Here is a 13,774-nt window from a genome sequence, read left to right as displayed (position 1 = left end):
TCTTCATTAACATTGTATGTGTTTGTATTCCTGAGTTATCTAACGTACGGTCAAGTGTTTAAGTGTTGGACATATTTGATTTTTGATATATTGGTACACTGACTTTTTTAGAAGGTTATTCATTTCAGCATCCACTTCATGCTTGAAGTACGATAAGGTTAGCCCGAAAATGGAAATGATATTCAAATTTAGATTGCAATAAGTTTGAATCATATATCTTTGATTTGTATCATGTGTCATAAAACAATGTAGAAGTACTCACCTGAATGTGACATCTTTGCTGACCTGTTCATATCTACGGACATAAATTGATGATCTGATCTGAGCTGACAGCCAATGTGTTGATGTCTATCAAAACTAGACAGGGTTTGTTTCGTCGTCAGCAGAACGCGTATCAATAAAAACTAAACTTCACGTGACACCACCAAACCCAAACGCTTGTTATCCAAGCGCATGCGCATTACTAAACTTTAGCAGTCATTACATTGATCTCACACCAGAGGTTACCCTCAGTCAGTTTTGCTATTTACAAAGTCGTATTTTTGGATGAATTTGATGACATAAGCATTGTAAAGACAGTGAATAGGACAAATGAGGTTGAAGTTCACCAAGCTATTTTCAGAGCCCGATAAGAAAAATGTCAACTCTAAGGCAAAGTTCACACAATGTAGCTAAAATAAAGTACATGTCAGTGCCAGTGCTGAATGGACAGTTGTTGTCTACGGTACTTATGTTAGATTATCATTAGCTATAGAGATTCCTGTACTTCTGCACGTTCGTCTTTGTTCGTCGCCAACCCACACTGAATGGAAGGGGCTGAAGTCTATCTCCTATAGTTTATGATCGACTAACACATCAAATTGTATGTAACCCAATATTAGTATACACCATAACATTGTTGAAAGTAAATATAAATTGATATAATTTTTCTTCCCCAACGAACCTGTATAACATTATCTAGTTTTGCAAATTAATAAGTTTTGTTTCAAAGCCTTGGCATTTCATCATGATCTGTTGACCTACATAAATGTGTATATTTACTGATTTAGGCCGTGTCGCGTTTTGAACGGACTTTTACTGTATCTTTACAGTTTAAAAAAAATAAGATTATTGATAATAAATCATCATTATGATAATGATGATGATGATGATGATGATGATGATGATGATGATGATGATGATGATGGTTTATCGTTTATCGATGGTACTATCTGTTCATATGTGAGTGCTTACGTGCAACTCTGTGCAGTGGCACCTAAATTACACCATAGTTATCGTTAGTGGCGCTGTACAATAGGGACCTCAAAATAGACACATTGTGATGGGAGCTTTGGTCAGCTTCATTGTTAAAACATTGTTTATTTGTCACGTTTCTATCTATATATCTATCTATTTAACTATATCTATCTATCTATCTATCTATCTATCTGTATGTCTGTCTGTCTGTCTGTCTCTGTCTGTCTGTCTGTCTGTGTCTGTCTGTCTGTCTGTCTGTCTGTCTGTCTGTGTCTGACTGACTGTCTGTCTGTCTGTCTGTCTCTGTCTGTCTGTCTGTCTGTGTCTGTCTGTCTGTCTGTCTGTCTGTCTGTGTCTGACTGACTGTCTGTTTGTCTGTCTGTTCATTTTATTGTTTTTAAAGTTCCCCGTTTATAAGTTCAATATCAAGGAGGCTTGCGTAAATAAAGCCAAAATTAAATTGACTACAAACCATGATGTAAAAGAGAAACTCAAAACATTACTGCTAGACCATACTCGATTTGATCAGTTCCGGAACACTGTATTTGCAAACATCATGAAACTAGACTTTGCAGATGAGTGAAGAAGCTGTCATGGTTGCAATTGAATAGCGCCACCAGCGGTTATTTATCACATAACTCTAGAGATTTTGATCGGAAATAATAATCATTCCATACGAAGACTCTAGATTAATCGAATGTCACCGTAAATACCATCAACCTCTGTGAACGCCGACCAAGAGACATAATACAGGCCTTGTTATATAGGTCACTATAGTATTTTAGCCTGAAAAATGAATTTGGAATGAATTCACCATGGAGAAAACATCTTCTGATGGAAACCAACTATGGTTTCGAAGTACAGTAGGGAGATCAGGATATGACGCGTACAATGAAGGGCGAATGAAGTTCTCGAGAGAAAAATGACAACTATGTTGTAAAGGAAAGAAGTATGTTTGTTTTCTTTGTAATGCGTTCGACATCAGAGTTTAAAAAAGGAAAGATCATCGTAAAAATTATGAAAAGTTTAAGGTTGAGTTGAATATACTCGGCATACATGATAAAGCAAATTGATATTATGCCGACTTATTATGTGGTCTGTAATGCACATCGTGAAGGGCGCCCTCACGCATTAACCAACCCCTTTAGGAGAAAGGCCAGTGAGTGAAGGCTGCGCGACAGGACATATCTTAAAGTCATGTTGTTAGTGATACTGAGATTTCAGTACTAGTCAAATAAACCAAATGTCGTGAATAACAAACAAACAATCAAGAAATACACCAAAGCTCACTACTAGTCGTTTCAGTTCCTTTAAACTACAACTGCCATGGGACATTTTTCTTCAAGTACTATGTTCTCTAAAACTTGGCGAATTACTTGTTTTAAAAAAAGGACATTGTATCTGATTATTAGTGGTCAATATTATATGAAGGTAATGTAATAGCAAGATTAAATCTAGTGAAAGCTTGGTTTTGAGTCTGTCATCATACTAAAACTGTACTAGTTGTATCTGGAGTTTCATTTTTCGATCAAACAACCACAGTATATTCGCAGAATTTTGTTTAAATAAGGTTTTGTACCCAACAAAACAGTTTCCAGTTGCTGTTAGTGTAACTTTAATACTATATAAAACAAGACAATATATTCAGATTGATGTACTGTAGAAATTATTAGTTATAGCAGACAATTAATCTTGTTGGTTAACAGTTTGAAAGTACAATCGGCCTTGTTGAATGCTCACGCCTCAAAATAACGTATACAAATGTACATGTAGTGACAAGTCTGTATGATACATTTACTCATGACACGGAAGAATCAGTGTAATCACGTGATGTGCAAGACACAAATCTACTTTAACTACTGCATGTAAATATAGAATGCGTCCAGGGTAACTGAACTGGTCTTTGTTGTAGGTCACACACGGAAGTAAATTCCTTTATAAAATCTCTACAAGATACCCTAGACGTGGTATGGGGCCTTGGACATACGCACATTCTGTGTACAGAAGGAAATGCTGCTGTACAGAAATTCGAACCTTTTCCTAACTGAAACCTTCAACTACTTGAAATTTTAATAAGTCAAAGTAATGATACACTAAAAACAAGGGGTAGATATTTAATAAGTCAAAGTAATGATACACTAAAAACTAGGGTAGATTTTTTGACAAGTTAAACTGAATGCATCTTTATTTAACAAAACCTCATTACAAATATAGTTTTTACAACTATATTTTCAAGATGGTGTATTTCTTTAATTTACTTATTTCGTTATTTTCGTTTGTTTCTTTGTCCGTCGTATACAATGAATATCTTTATCTCTGGAATATCTTGTATATTCCAAGGATAGAGATAATATTCTGTCACGTATACGTATGTTATCCAAATCAACTGTAAGCCAGGTTATATAAAACTAGTATACTGCCAAGTTTGAAGAGCTCCCCCAATGTTGAACCATGGAAACTGTCAGCACGGATGACATTAATTATGTTCATAATTATTCGTTATTATCATAACTATAACAACTACGTCACCTTATCGTATAATTTGATTTCCTTTTTGTTTTAGTTATTCTTATTTAAGTACTTTCCATTTTAATAATTTGCCACACAAAAGAACGTATCGTGACGTCACAACTTGACGTTGATACATTATGTGACATTGATCTAATATTTGCATAATACTGTCTCTGTATATAATTTTGTACACCATACACGACAAATTAACGATGCAAGGTGAACGACCAGACTAAAGGTATTAAACATCGACCTACGCATGCGCATAGATACAAATATTAAACGGGACTGAAAAGGGAAAGTCCCTTTTTGAAGGTCTTTGACATAATGCTGTTTTGCCGAGAATCCAGTCTGAGATTTTTGAAAGGCGACATTATCAAGATAAATAGAATTACATATTCTATAAGGTATATAGAACACGGTGATATAAAGTTTATGTGCGATATAATTTTTACTCGATGTTTTCGCTTTCATTATCGGTAACCATGGATATTTTCATCAAAACCAACCACAATTATCTCTTTCAATTTAACCAGTTCTGCTTCCACTTTTCAGACCATTTTTCGCCCATTAAATTTATCTTATTTTTTAAAGGAATTTTGAAGAAAAACGACGCTTATCTTGAATGAAGATATACTAGTAAAATGTACATGCAAATATCGGATTCATCGTGTTATTATTCAATACAGCGACAGTGGAAATAACGCATGCGTGGTATCAACCATCTAAATATAAACGTAACGTAATTATTCCGGAAAGCGAAGGGGAATCCCCTAGACTTTCCCGTACAGAGACAGCCGGTTAATTAACATAAAGATAATGAGACCTTTTGTGAGAATATAGTACTGTGATATCTTTTCCCAATAGACGAACTTTATTGATATGCAATGTGTATTAAGGATACTGAAACGTTACTTTAGAAAGGCTATTGATTGTGATGTATATATATCTGTCTGTCTGTCTGTCTGTCTGTCTGTCTGACCAGTGTCTGCCTGTAGGTCTGTCTTTCTCCTTCAGTCTTTCTCTGTCCCCGTCTCTGTTTGTCTCTTATATGTGCATATGTGCATGTGTGCATGTGTGCATGTATGCATGTATGTATGTATGTATGTATGTATGTATGTATGTGTGTGTGTATGTATGAATGTATGTATGTATGTATGTATGTACGTATGTATGTATGTATGCATGTATGTATGTATGTATGTATGTATGTATGTATGTATGTATGTGTGTATGTGTGTATGTGTGTATGTATGTATGTATGTGTGTATGTGTGTATGTGTATGTATGTATGTATGTATGTATGTATGTATTTATGTATGTATGTGTCTGTCTGTCTGTCTGCTTCTTCTTTCTTTCTCTCTCTCTGTATGACTCTGTCTGTCTGTTTTCTTGTTTGTCTATCTGTTTGACCAGTATCTGCCTGTTGGTTTGCATTTCTCCCCCAGTCTGTCTCTATCTCTACCTGTCTGTCTGTTTGTTTGTCTCTCTCTATCTATCTATCTATCTATCTATCTATCTATCTATCTATTTATCTATCTATCTATCTATCTATCTATCTCTCCGTCCGTCCGTCTCTCTGTCTCTCTGTCTCTCTTTCTATCTATCTACATAAATTCTTACTTTTATATATTCTATAAGTCAGTTTCATTTATTATCACTCAGAGATTTTCAATTGGTCTGACAAAAAGAAAGTTATGTTGCAATTGTGACCAAAGTCAATCATCCCTCCACATTCAGCAAAATCATGAAAAGTTCAAACAATGTTGATTAGGGTAAACGAGTGACTTTAAGTAAGTTTTATTAAATATGACATTACAACATTTTGGTTTTGTATCTAAGCTCTTCAATATGATATGACATTGTCAAAATAATTACTTATTTCAGAAAATACACATCTGAGTAAGAAATTAGATCAAGTATTTTTTCTGAAACTTCGCTCATAAATAATCAATATATTTCTTTGGTTATACAAATACAATAATAGTACAAAAACAGTCCAAACGAATACCTCTTTTGTCATCTTGTCTAATTAAACTAAATTATGTTTTCATTGCACATATTATATCAAACGTCTGTCTGTCAATCCTTTAATATAAAAAATTGATTTGCTGAACTATTTCTTTTCATTATTATTTTTTGTTCCCTTTGCTTACATATTTTTTTACGGTTTACTAGTTATAGTTTATTCAATAAATAACATAGGTAAATTTCACTTCAAAGATTATTTTCGCTATCGACTGACATCAAGTAGCACATCACATGATAAATATGTTATATGTTTTCATATCATTAATTATGCAAGCTATGGAAAGAGTTGTAGACATTGAATTTCTTTCAAAGTGTTATTTTCTTCAAGACATTTGACACGCACAACGTTAATAATAATGTGATGTCTTTTAAGCTGAATGCATTGTATATCTTACATGAGTCAAACCATTGGTAAACAATTAAATTATAAATTTATGAAAGTGGACCATTTTCCTATGAATAAAATGAATGATAAACATTTTTTTATATTTTTTTTTTACATTTTCTCTAAGTCCATCGCAATAAACTGTCTACTATATATAACTGAACAAGTACCTGGTTGATGATGTACATATTGTACACGCTACAGTACACGCAGAATAATTTGCTTCAGTTAGATATATGGAGTGTTACAGATAATTATGATGAAGACATGTACAACTTTATATTGTGTTTGAGAGGGGTTATGTATTAAATAGTTGCTATTTGTTGCCAAAAATAAACCCTGGTTATAAAACAGTTAAGGAGTCTTATCTAATACTATCCCTCACCTATTAAACCCTACCCTCAACTCCCCAACCCTCAACTCCCAATCCCCAACCTATTAAACCCTACCCTCAACTCCCTATCCCCAACCTATTAAACCCAACCCTCAACTCCCTAGCCCCAACCTATTAAACTCTACCCTCAACTCCCTATCCCCAACCTATTAAACCCAACCCTCAACTCCCTAGCCCCAACCTATTAAACTCTACCCTCAACTCCCTATCCCCAACCTATTAAACTCTACCCTCAACTCCCTAGCCCCTACCTATTAAACCCAACCCTCAACTCCATATGCCCAACCTATTAAACCCAACCCTCAACTCCCAATCCCCTACCTATTAAACCCAACCCTCAACTCCCTAGCCCCAACCTATTAAACTCTACCCTCAACTCCCTATCCCCAACCTATTAAACTCTACCCTCAACTCCCTAGCCCCTACCTATTAAACCCAACCCTCAACTCTATATGCCCAACCTATTAAACCCAACCCTCAACTCTATATGCCCAACCTATTAAACTCTACCCTCAACTCCCAATCCCCAACCTATTAAACTCTACCCTCAACTCCCTATCCCCAACCTATTAAACTCTACCCTCAACTCCCTATACCAACCTATTAAACCCAACCCTCAACTCCCTATCCCCAACCTATTAAACCCTACCCTCAACTCCCTAGGTTGAGTACTGTTGTGTTGTTCGCCTGCTTCACTGTTCTATATTCTTGTTCTGTATAATTAACGATAAAACACATCAGCTTTTTTTCATAGCTTCTATATATATATTTCCTGGCTAGGGTAAGCTGAAAGTTTTACAAATAATAATCACAATTATGTCACGATTGTTGTAATATTAAACGGTGATATAGTGCCTGTATAGAGTTGAAATTGAAATGTACAATAAAACAAATTTTCTGTTCAAATACTAACGTGTGATATTATGTAAACTGAGTACAAGTCTGTTCGTTGACCTCAAGCTGAGTCCATATTACTTTGCTATTCACTAATCGGCTTGGTACTTTAATAATTCACGTAATGCATGGTTCAATTTCCGACCAGACATAGAACAAGACATGCTGACATAATGGACCATTATACTGAGAGCTCACGTGATTGATAGTACCGTATTACCATTAGGTACACATGCAGCCTTAAAGAAATAAACGTTTAGTCTGGGCTAGTACTATGTGCTTTTTTTGTGTGTTTGTTTTTTGTTTTAGTTTTTATTGGTTGTTATTGTTTTTATTTGTTAAAAGTTTATTATTCCAGTCCAGTTCATTAGCGCCATGATCTCAAGTTACAAAACGCAACGATTACATAATACTATTATTTTGTGCAGAGTCAACGGTACATAGCGCCGTCAATTTTCTTGATCCCAATTTTAATATTAATCCGATATGTAATGTCTATTATGGAGACGGGAACAGTGATTCCTCATTCACGCTAAATTCACGTTTTATATCAAAATGTGATGTTGATTTTGTAAATGTCTTTCTTTGTTAAAGTTTTCGTTTAAAATCGAGTTTTTAACTGAAATTTGTTGATACATGACATTTTTAAAGGAGGCGAGTTGTGAATTGCATTGCACATACAGCATCATTTATTTCTAGCCCATTCTCTGCTCCAGACTACGTATGGATACAAAGACCCATCCCAGCTATCATCATCCAGTCAGGTTCAACAATGTGAACCACCAACATAAACGTTTCAAGCCAAAAGTCAACAGACCATACATACATTAACTTTTTATAGGTATGAATGCATACCTGAAATACTGCGTCATACATATCATTACACAGGCCACCCAAAGCTGCGAGGTTGTGAACATTTATGGAAACTGTCATGTAGTTAATGGATGCGGATACTGGCATGTTGGCCAAAAACAGAACTGGTTGAACAATGTTGTCATATTGGTGCTTATACTGTGACTATAAGATATCCTCATACAAACTTCCTTACAGCCCCCCCCCCCCTCTCTCTCTTACATAATTTCAATTTCGAAATTTGCATTTAAAGACATTTTGGCGAATAATATGAATAATATGAGGTCTACTGATCTAAGTCTATGAGACTCTCCAATGCCTCCATCTATTGATCTAAGTCTGTAAGACTCTCCATTGCCTCCATCTTTTCGTCGTCTGCCTTCTCATTCTTCACTGTGTCGTCTTGAGTTGTCGGTTCGGCTGTGATATCTCCAGGTGCCGATATTTCATCTGAAGTTGATAATCCTATATCTGCCCTTTCATTGGTTGACGCTACCTTCTTTTCGATAATACTATCTGTGTCTTCTTCTATGTTACCTAATTTTTCCATTCGTTCTTCCTCGTTCGTTGGCGACTTTAATACCATCTTTTCTTCTGTTGGAGTCACTGTCCCAGGCAAACGTGTTTCATTTTCTGAAGTACCTGGGTTTGACGTTGAGACGCTTGTGGTGGGCTCAATATCACCTAATTTGACTTTTTCTAGACCCATCTCATTAATATCACCCAACTTGCCCTTCTCATTAATCACCAGTGCCGGGTTGATGTACGATTCCATCTCTCGTTCATGATTCTTCTTGGCGCCATTTTCAGTCTTACGTGTCGGCTTACATGGACCAATCAACGTCAAGAAGACAGGTAAGAAAAGTAAACCATGAAATGCCCCGATAAGTATGACTAGGAACATAGTCTTGAAAAATGTCCGAAATACATAGGAATCTGAAGTTGCCAACGCTGCGACTCCGAGAATTGTCGAAAGAGCTCCTTGTAGTATCGGCCAACCGAGTAAGTGCAATGCTTCGATGGCTCGTTTGTCACGAGATTCGTGTGGGGCAATGACAAAGGCATACGTGATGTGTGCCGAGAAGTCAACACTGAACCCGATACAGATGATTATGTTGATCATAGAAATAGAGTCTAATCTTACATTCCATAATGTCATGTAGCCGACAACTCCAGTTGAAATTGTTGCTATAGCGACAGTGACGTATATTGAACATATAGGATGAGGAATCAAGACCAGTGACACTACAAACATGGCTGCCGCTGCGATGCCAATATTTTGTAGTGTGTTTGGCAACACTGCAATGTATTGCTCATAAAATACAAACGCGGGATGAAAAGCGATCAGTTTGATGTCAGACTTCTCGATAATATGTCTGACTTCAATCATCATTTCACGTTCACGATTTGCTGTGCTCATGTCTTTAGAGAAAACATAGAACCTTGATGACGTAATACTTGTATTGTCTTCACTGAAATTGATGTCAATTTCGTATGGAAGTGGTAACGTCAGGAACGAATTTCTGAGATTTAAAACGAAAGTAGAATAATCGGTGTAGGTTAAACCTGTAACATTCATGAATCGCAGAAAGTCTCTCAACCATGACTGCGTCACTGCTTTGTTGTCATGGAAATAATCACTTTCTTCGATATCTCTGATAACATTTTCAATCTCATTCTGAACGGAGGTGTCAGAATAGTCAACTTCATCATTTATTGCTATGGTAACTGCTGGCCCGTACACCTTGAAGTACTCGTCCTCTAGATTGTAGAATTGTACTGCGTATGAGTCATCGTTGGCAAGGTTTTTCAATCGTATACCCTCCTGGAGTTGTAGACACCCCCAAATAGCGACAGTCAAATAAACCACAAAGGCCAACACGGTAATTATTTTCACCGGCAGAGTGACTATGAAAGGACCATATAATCGCTGGAATACCTTCGTACAGAAGTGTTCATTATCTTCCACCTTCGGTGGCGTTTTTTCAGACGACCCTCCAGCACAGAAGAGCCTATAGGCTGGAGAATCCCCGACTTCTTCCTTCGGTCGTACCTTCATGCACGTCATACAGTGTCGGTTAGCCGCTTCTCGACGTCCCATCAGCGTCATACACGCACCGAAGAACGTAATTTGGTAGGCGTAGTCAAATAACACAGCGATACCGGTGTAAAAACAGAATATACGAACCGATGGAAAGAACGTGATCGCACCGATACAGAAGGCCAGAAAGTCTGTGATACTGGTAATTGTGATAGACGCAGCTGCCTCTTTGAATGCCTTTCCCATACGTTCTTCAACGGGGTCATTTGGAGGTGTTTGACGCCATGCTGCGATCATAATGAACATGTCATCCACACCAATACCTATAATATGAAGACAGTAAAAGCCATTTTGATTTTGATTATCACGAAGCGACCTCTGTGACGTCATGACAACCCGTTGAATATCAAACCATGTACGTGATATACGTAATACGTAATACCTAGACTGTAAGATACGAGTTGTAGTGCCACACCTATCAACCAGCACCCACAACAGAAGACTGACACAATGTACCGTATTTTACAGTCTAAGTATTAAATACCATGGTCAGAAAATTCAACTTGAAGTTAAAGACGTACGTCTTGCAAAATAAGTTTATTTCATTTGCGATTGTGATGATTTTATATCATGGATGGAAAAGCCAACTTTTAAGATATAAATCAAGTTAACGATTTAGTCTGAGATAAAAACAAAGTTGCAAGCTTCAATTGTCTTTTTTCTTGAATTAAATTTTAATTCACAACGTATTCAACAATTTGATAATGGAAACTGTGTTTTCGTCAATATATTGAAAAGGAAGTGTAGCATGGATCATAATCAACCGAACGTACTTGTGATACATAATCACGTGACTGTAAGTAATTACTGCCATATAACATCTGAATGGCCACGAATTGTCCATTACACTGTTCAAGGGATTGATCCCGGATGTCGAGTATATACAAACTGAATAAATACCTACAGTTTCCGTATACAGATATAAATTGTATTCATTTACTGCAGTCTTCTCTAATAGAAGTAGTACATCGGTGATAATAATGGACCAGTGGTAATACATGTAGTGGATGTGTTGTTGTTTTTGGTTTTAATGTTGTCGTTGTTTGTGTTGTTTTGCGGCTGCTGCTGTTGCTATGGCAGCAATATCTGCTGCACCACTGTTTACATATCTTCAAATTTGGTTCAGTTAGTTGTGTAGCACAAAGGGATAAATCCTCCAGCCGGTCTCAAAAATTTGACAAATATTTTATAGCCCATAATATGTATGAAGGAAAACTTACCTAAAATCAGAAATGGCATAGAGGCGACTACATTGATGAATGGTAGACCACAATAACTACACAAACCAAGAGATGAGATGACAGCCAACCCAGCAGACAGTACACCAAGCTGACCTAACCATGGTTTACTACGTACCCAATCAGCCATCACACAGCATACAATAGAGAAGGTAATCAACACACTGAACGTTATGGAAAAGCGGGGAATTACACTCAGACTGCTTTCGGCAAGTTCGAGTTCTTGCGTCTGTGATGTAAAATATGCAATTTTGACATCATCAGATTTATATTCAGCCATCTTGTTTAAGAATTCTATCTCCCATGCCTTGCTTCGTTTGTCTTCTTCCACACTGCTATGCCTCAGGAAATAAAAGAGCTGCATGGCTTCAGTTGATTTGATAGTTTCTCCATCATCGTGCAAGTCCACCCCGCCAAGACCACTGCCTATGAAGACTTGTACGGTCGGATTTACTGAATGAATTGGGTACGTGAAGTTGATGGCATCTATGGTTGTAGCGTCAAAGTTCAGGACTTGAAGTATAGCATTTTGGTTGCAGTCACCTTTCCATTTTCCACACAAATCTTCGTATTGATAAATGTTGTTGTTCTCTGTTGTATTAATATCCATCACGTGATCATGAAGTTTCAAAATTTCAATCAGAATATTTTCTCTCATTACATCACCGCCATCAGTAGAAGTCAAAATCAAACGTCCATACAGACCTAATGTTGTCTGTCTCAATCCTTGAAACCTGTCGTTGTCGTCAAATGAAAATAGTTCCTCTACACGCACTCGGTCTTGCATCGCTTGACTATCCTCTGGCGTAAACAGGTATTCGACGTTAGTGTTCTGTGTGAAAAACACCATCCCACAGGCAAGTCCAAGTGCGACTAAAACTGGAATGATGAGGAACGGTAAAGGGTGTTGACCGATGAATCTGCCATGACGATAGAAAAGTAAAGCTAAACGCTTTTCTATGCAATCGAACTGAAAATTGCACGCCATGTTGTTTACAGTTGATGTTGCTGATCAGTGAGAGTTGTGCGCAATACTGGATTCTTGATCGTATGTAAATAAACGATGATGTCACTGTCTACTTGTCCTTATTTATCCCGACATTAGTGTCGAAATATTAATAGAAAATACATTTCCTTATTGTTGACAGGTAGATATATACAATGAGAACAGGTAAACATGAGCTAGCGTGTGACCAAATTGTGAAATGTCTATTCCTAGCTCTACATCAACGCAATCGTGCGCTTTCCATGAAATCATTAATAATTAATTTCTCGAGTTCACTCGTGATCAAATAATAATATTATAATATATTATTTTACACTCTCACTAGAATCAATAGAGGGCGACATTTCTACTAGTAGTGACTACTTCTCGTATAAATCTTGAGTCAGTGCATTTACTAAATTGAAATAATTTAGTAATCATTTCTCAATGTTAATTTACATAAATTATGTAAATTCGTTTATTCATTAAAAATGCTTTTTCGATGATCTTCTATCTTCTATTGGTTAATTATTGGCGAACGTTCGTATGTCTGATCAGTAACAAGTTTAAATTTAAAATCCACGACGACAACTAAATCCAAAGATTCATAACAGGTTCTTTATTGGTGATCTCAAATTGCCATATAAACAGGTTACCAGTATTTGTGTCCAACTAAAGCTTTCTATACAAATTTTATGAATAGACTTTACGGATACGTAACCCTAGACGAACAGCTTTATTTCCTTCTTCCGTATATCTGTCCGAAAGAAAGAAATCGGAATAGAAAGAAACACGAACTATTGAAAGAAGAAGAAAATGCTTTTATTTATTAAGATCGCATGGTTTAATTAACTAAATACAACTTGAACATGGATAGATATACTTTAAGTTTAATTCAACTGACACTTATATACAAAAGTCTATAGACCAACTATATGTGAAATGTATCAGACTAATTGGGTACCGGTAATCCTCGCCTTAGGTGTGTATAACTCAAATCAAACGTTGCAATTGAAAATTAGTGGCATAGTATTATAATGGTATTAAGTACAATATTGTTTTGCGCTATAGATTTGTTTCTCTATAGGGTACAATACGCAGCTACATGCATTACATGAACAGTATAACTTCAAACAGCAGTCAGCGT

General features: G+C 36.4%; 1 protein-coding gene across 1 annotated transcript; it reads right to left on the bottom strand.

Annotated features, from left to right (window-relative positions):
* Nucleotides 1-8,514: 8,514 nt before the first annotated feature.
* Nucleotides 8,515-12,772, bottom strand: LOC144448311 (patched domain-containing protein 3-like). The gene is made up of 2 exons (XM_078138498.1): nt 11,625-12,772; nt 8,515-10,667 (listed from the first exon to the last, which is right to left on the bottom strand). The coding sequence occupies exons 1-2, from the start codon at nt 12,628-12,630 to the stop codon at nt 8,629-8,631; spliced, it is 3,045 nt and encodes a 1,014-aa protein (XP_077994624.1). The 5' UTR covers nt 12,631-12,772; the 3' UTR covers nt 8,515-8,628.
* Between the last annotated feature and the right edge of the window lie 1,002 nt (nt 12,773-13,774).

This window comes from Glandiceps talaboti, chromosome 17 (assembly GCF_964340395.1).
Source record: "Glandiceps talaboti chromosome 17, keGlaTala1.1, whole genome shotgun sequence".
NCBI classification, from domain to species: Eukaryota; Metazoa; Hemichordata; class Enteropneusta; family Spengelidae; genus Glandiceps; species Glandiceps talaboti.
Note: the sequence above shows the minus strand (reverse complement) of the source record. Positions and strands in the feature narration are given on the sequence as shown.

Bases quoted from the DNA above. Each gene is read 5' to 3' on its own strand.
- LOC144448311 (XM_078138498.1), bottom strand. From the start codon at position 12,630: ATGGCGTGCAATTTTCAGTTCGATTGCATAGAAAAGCGTTTAGCTTTA. The intron at 10,668-11,624 runs GTAAGTTTTCCT...TTCATATTATAG, and splicing joins TATGCCATTTCTGATTTTAG to GTATTGGTGTGGATGACATG.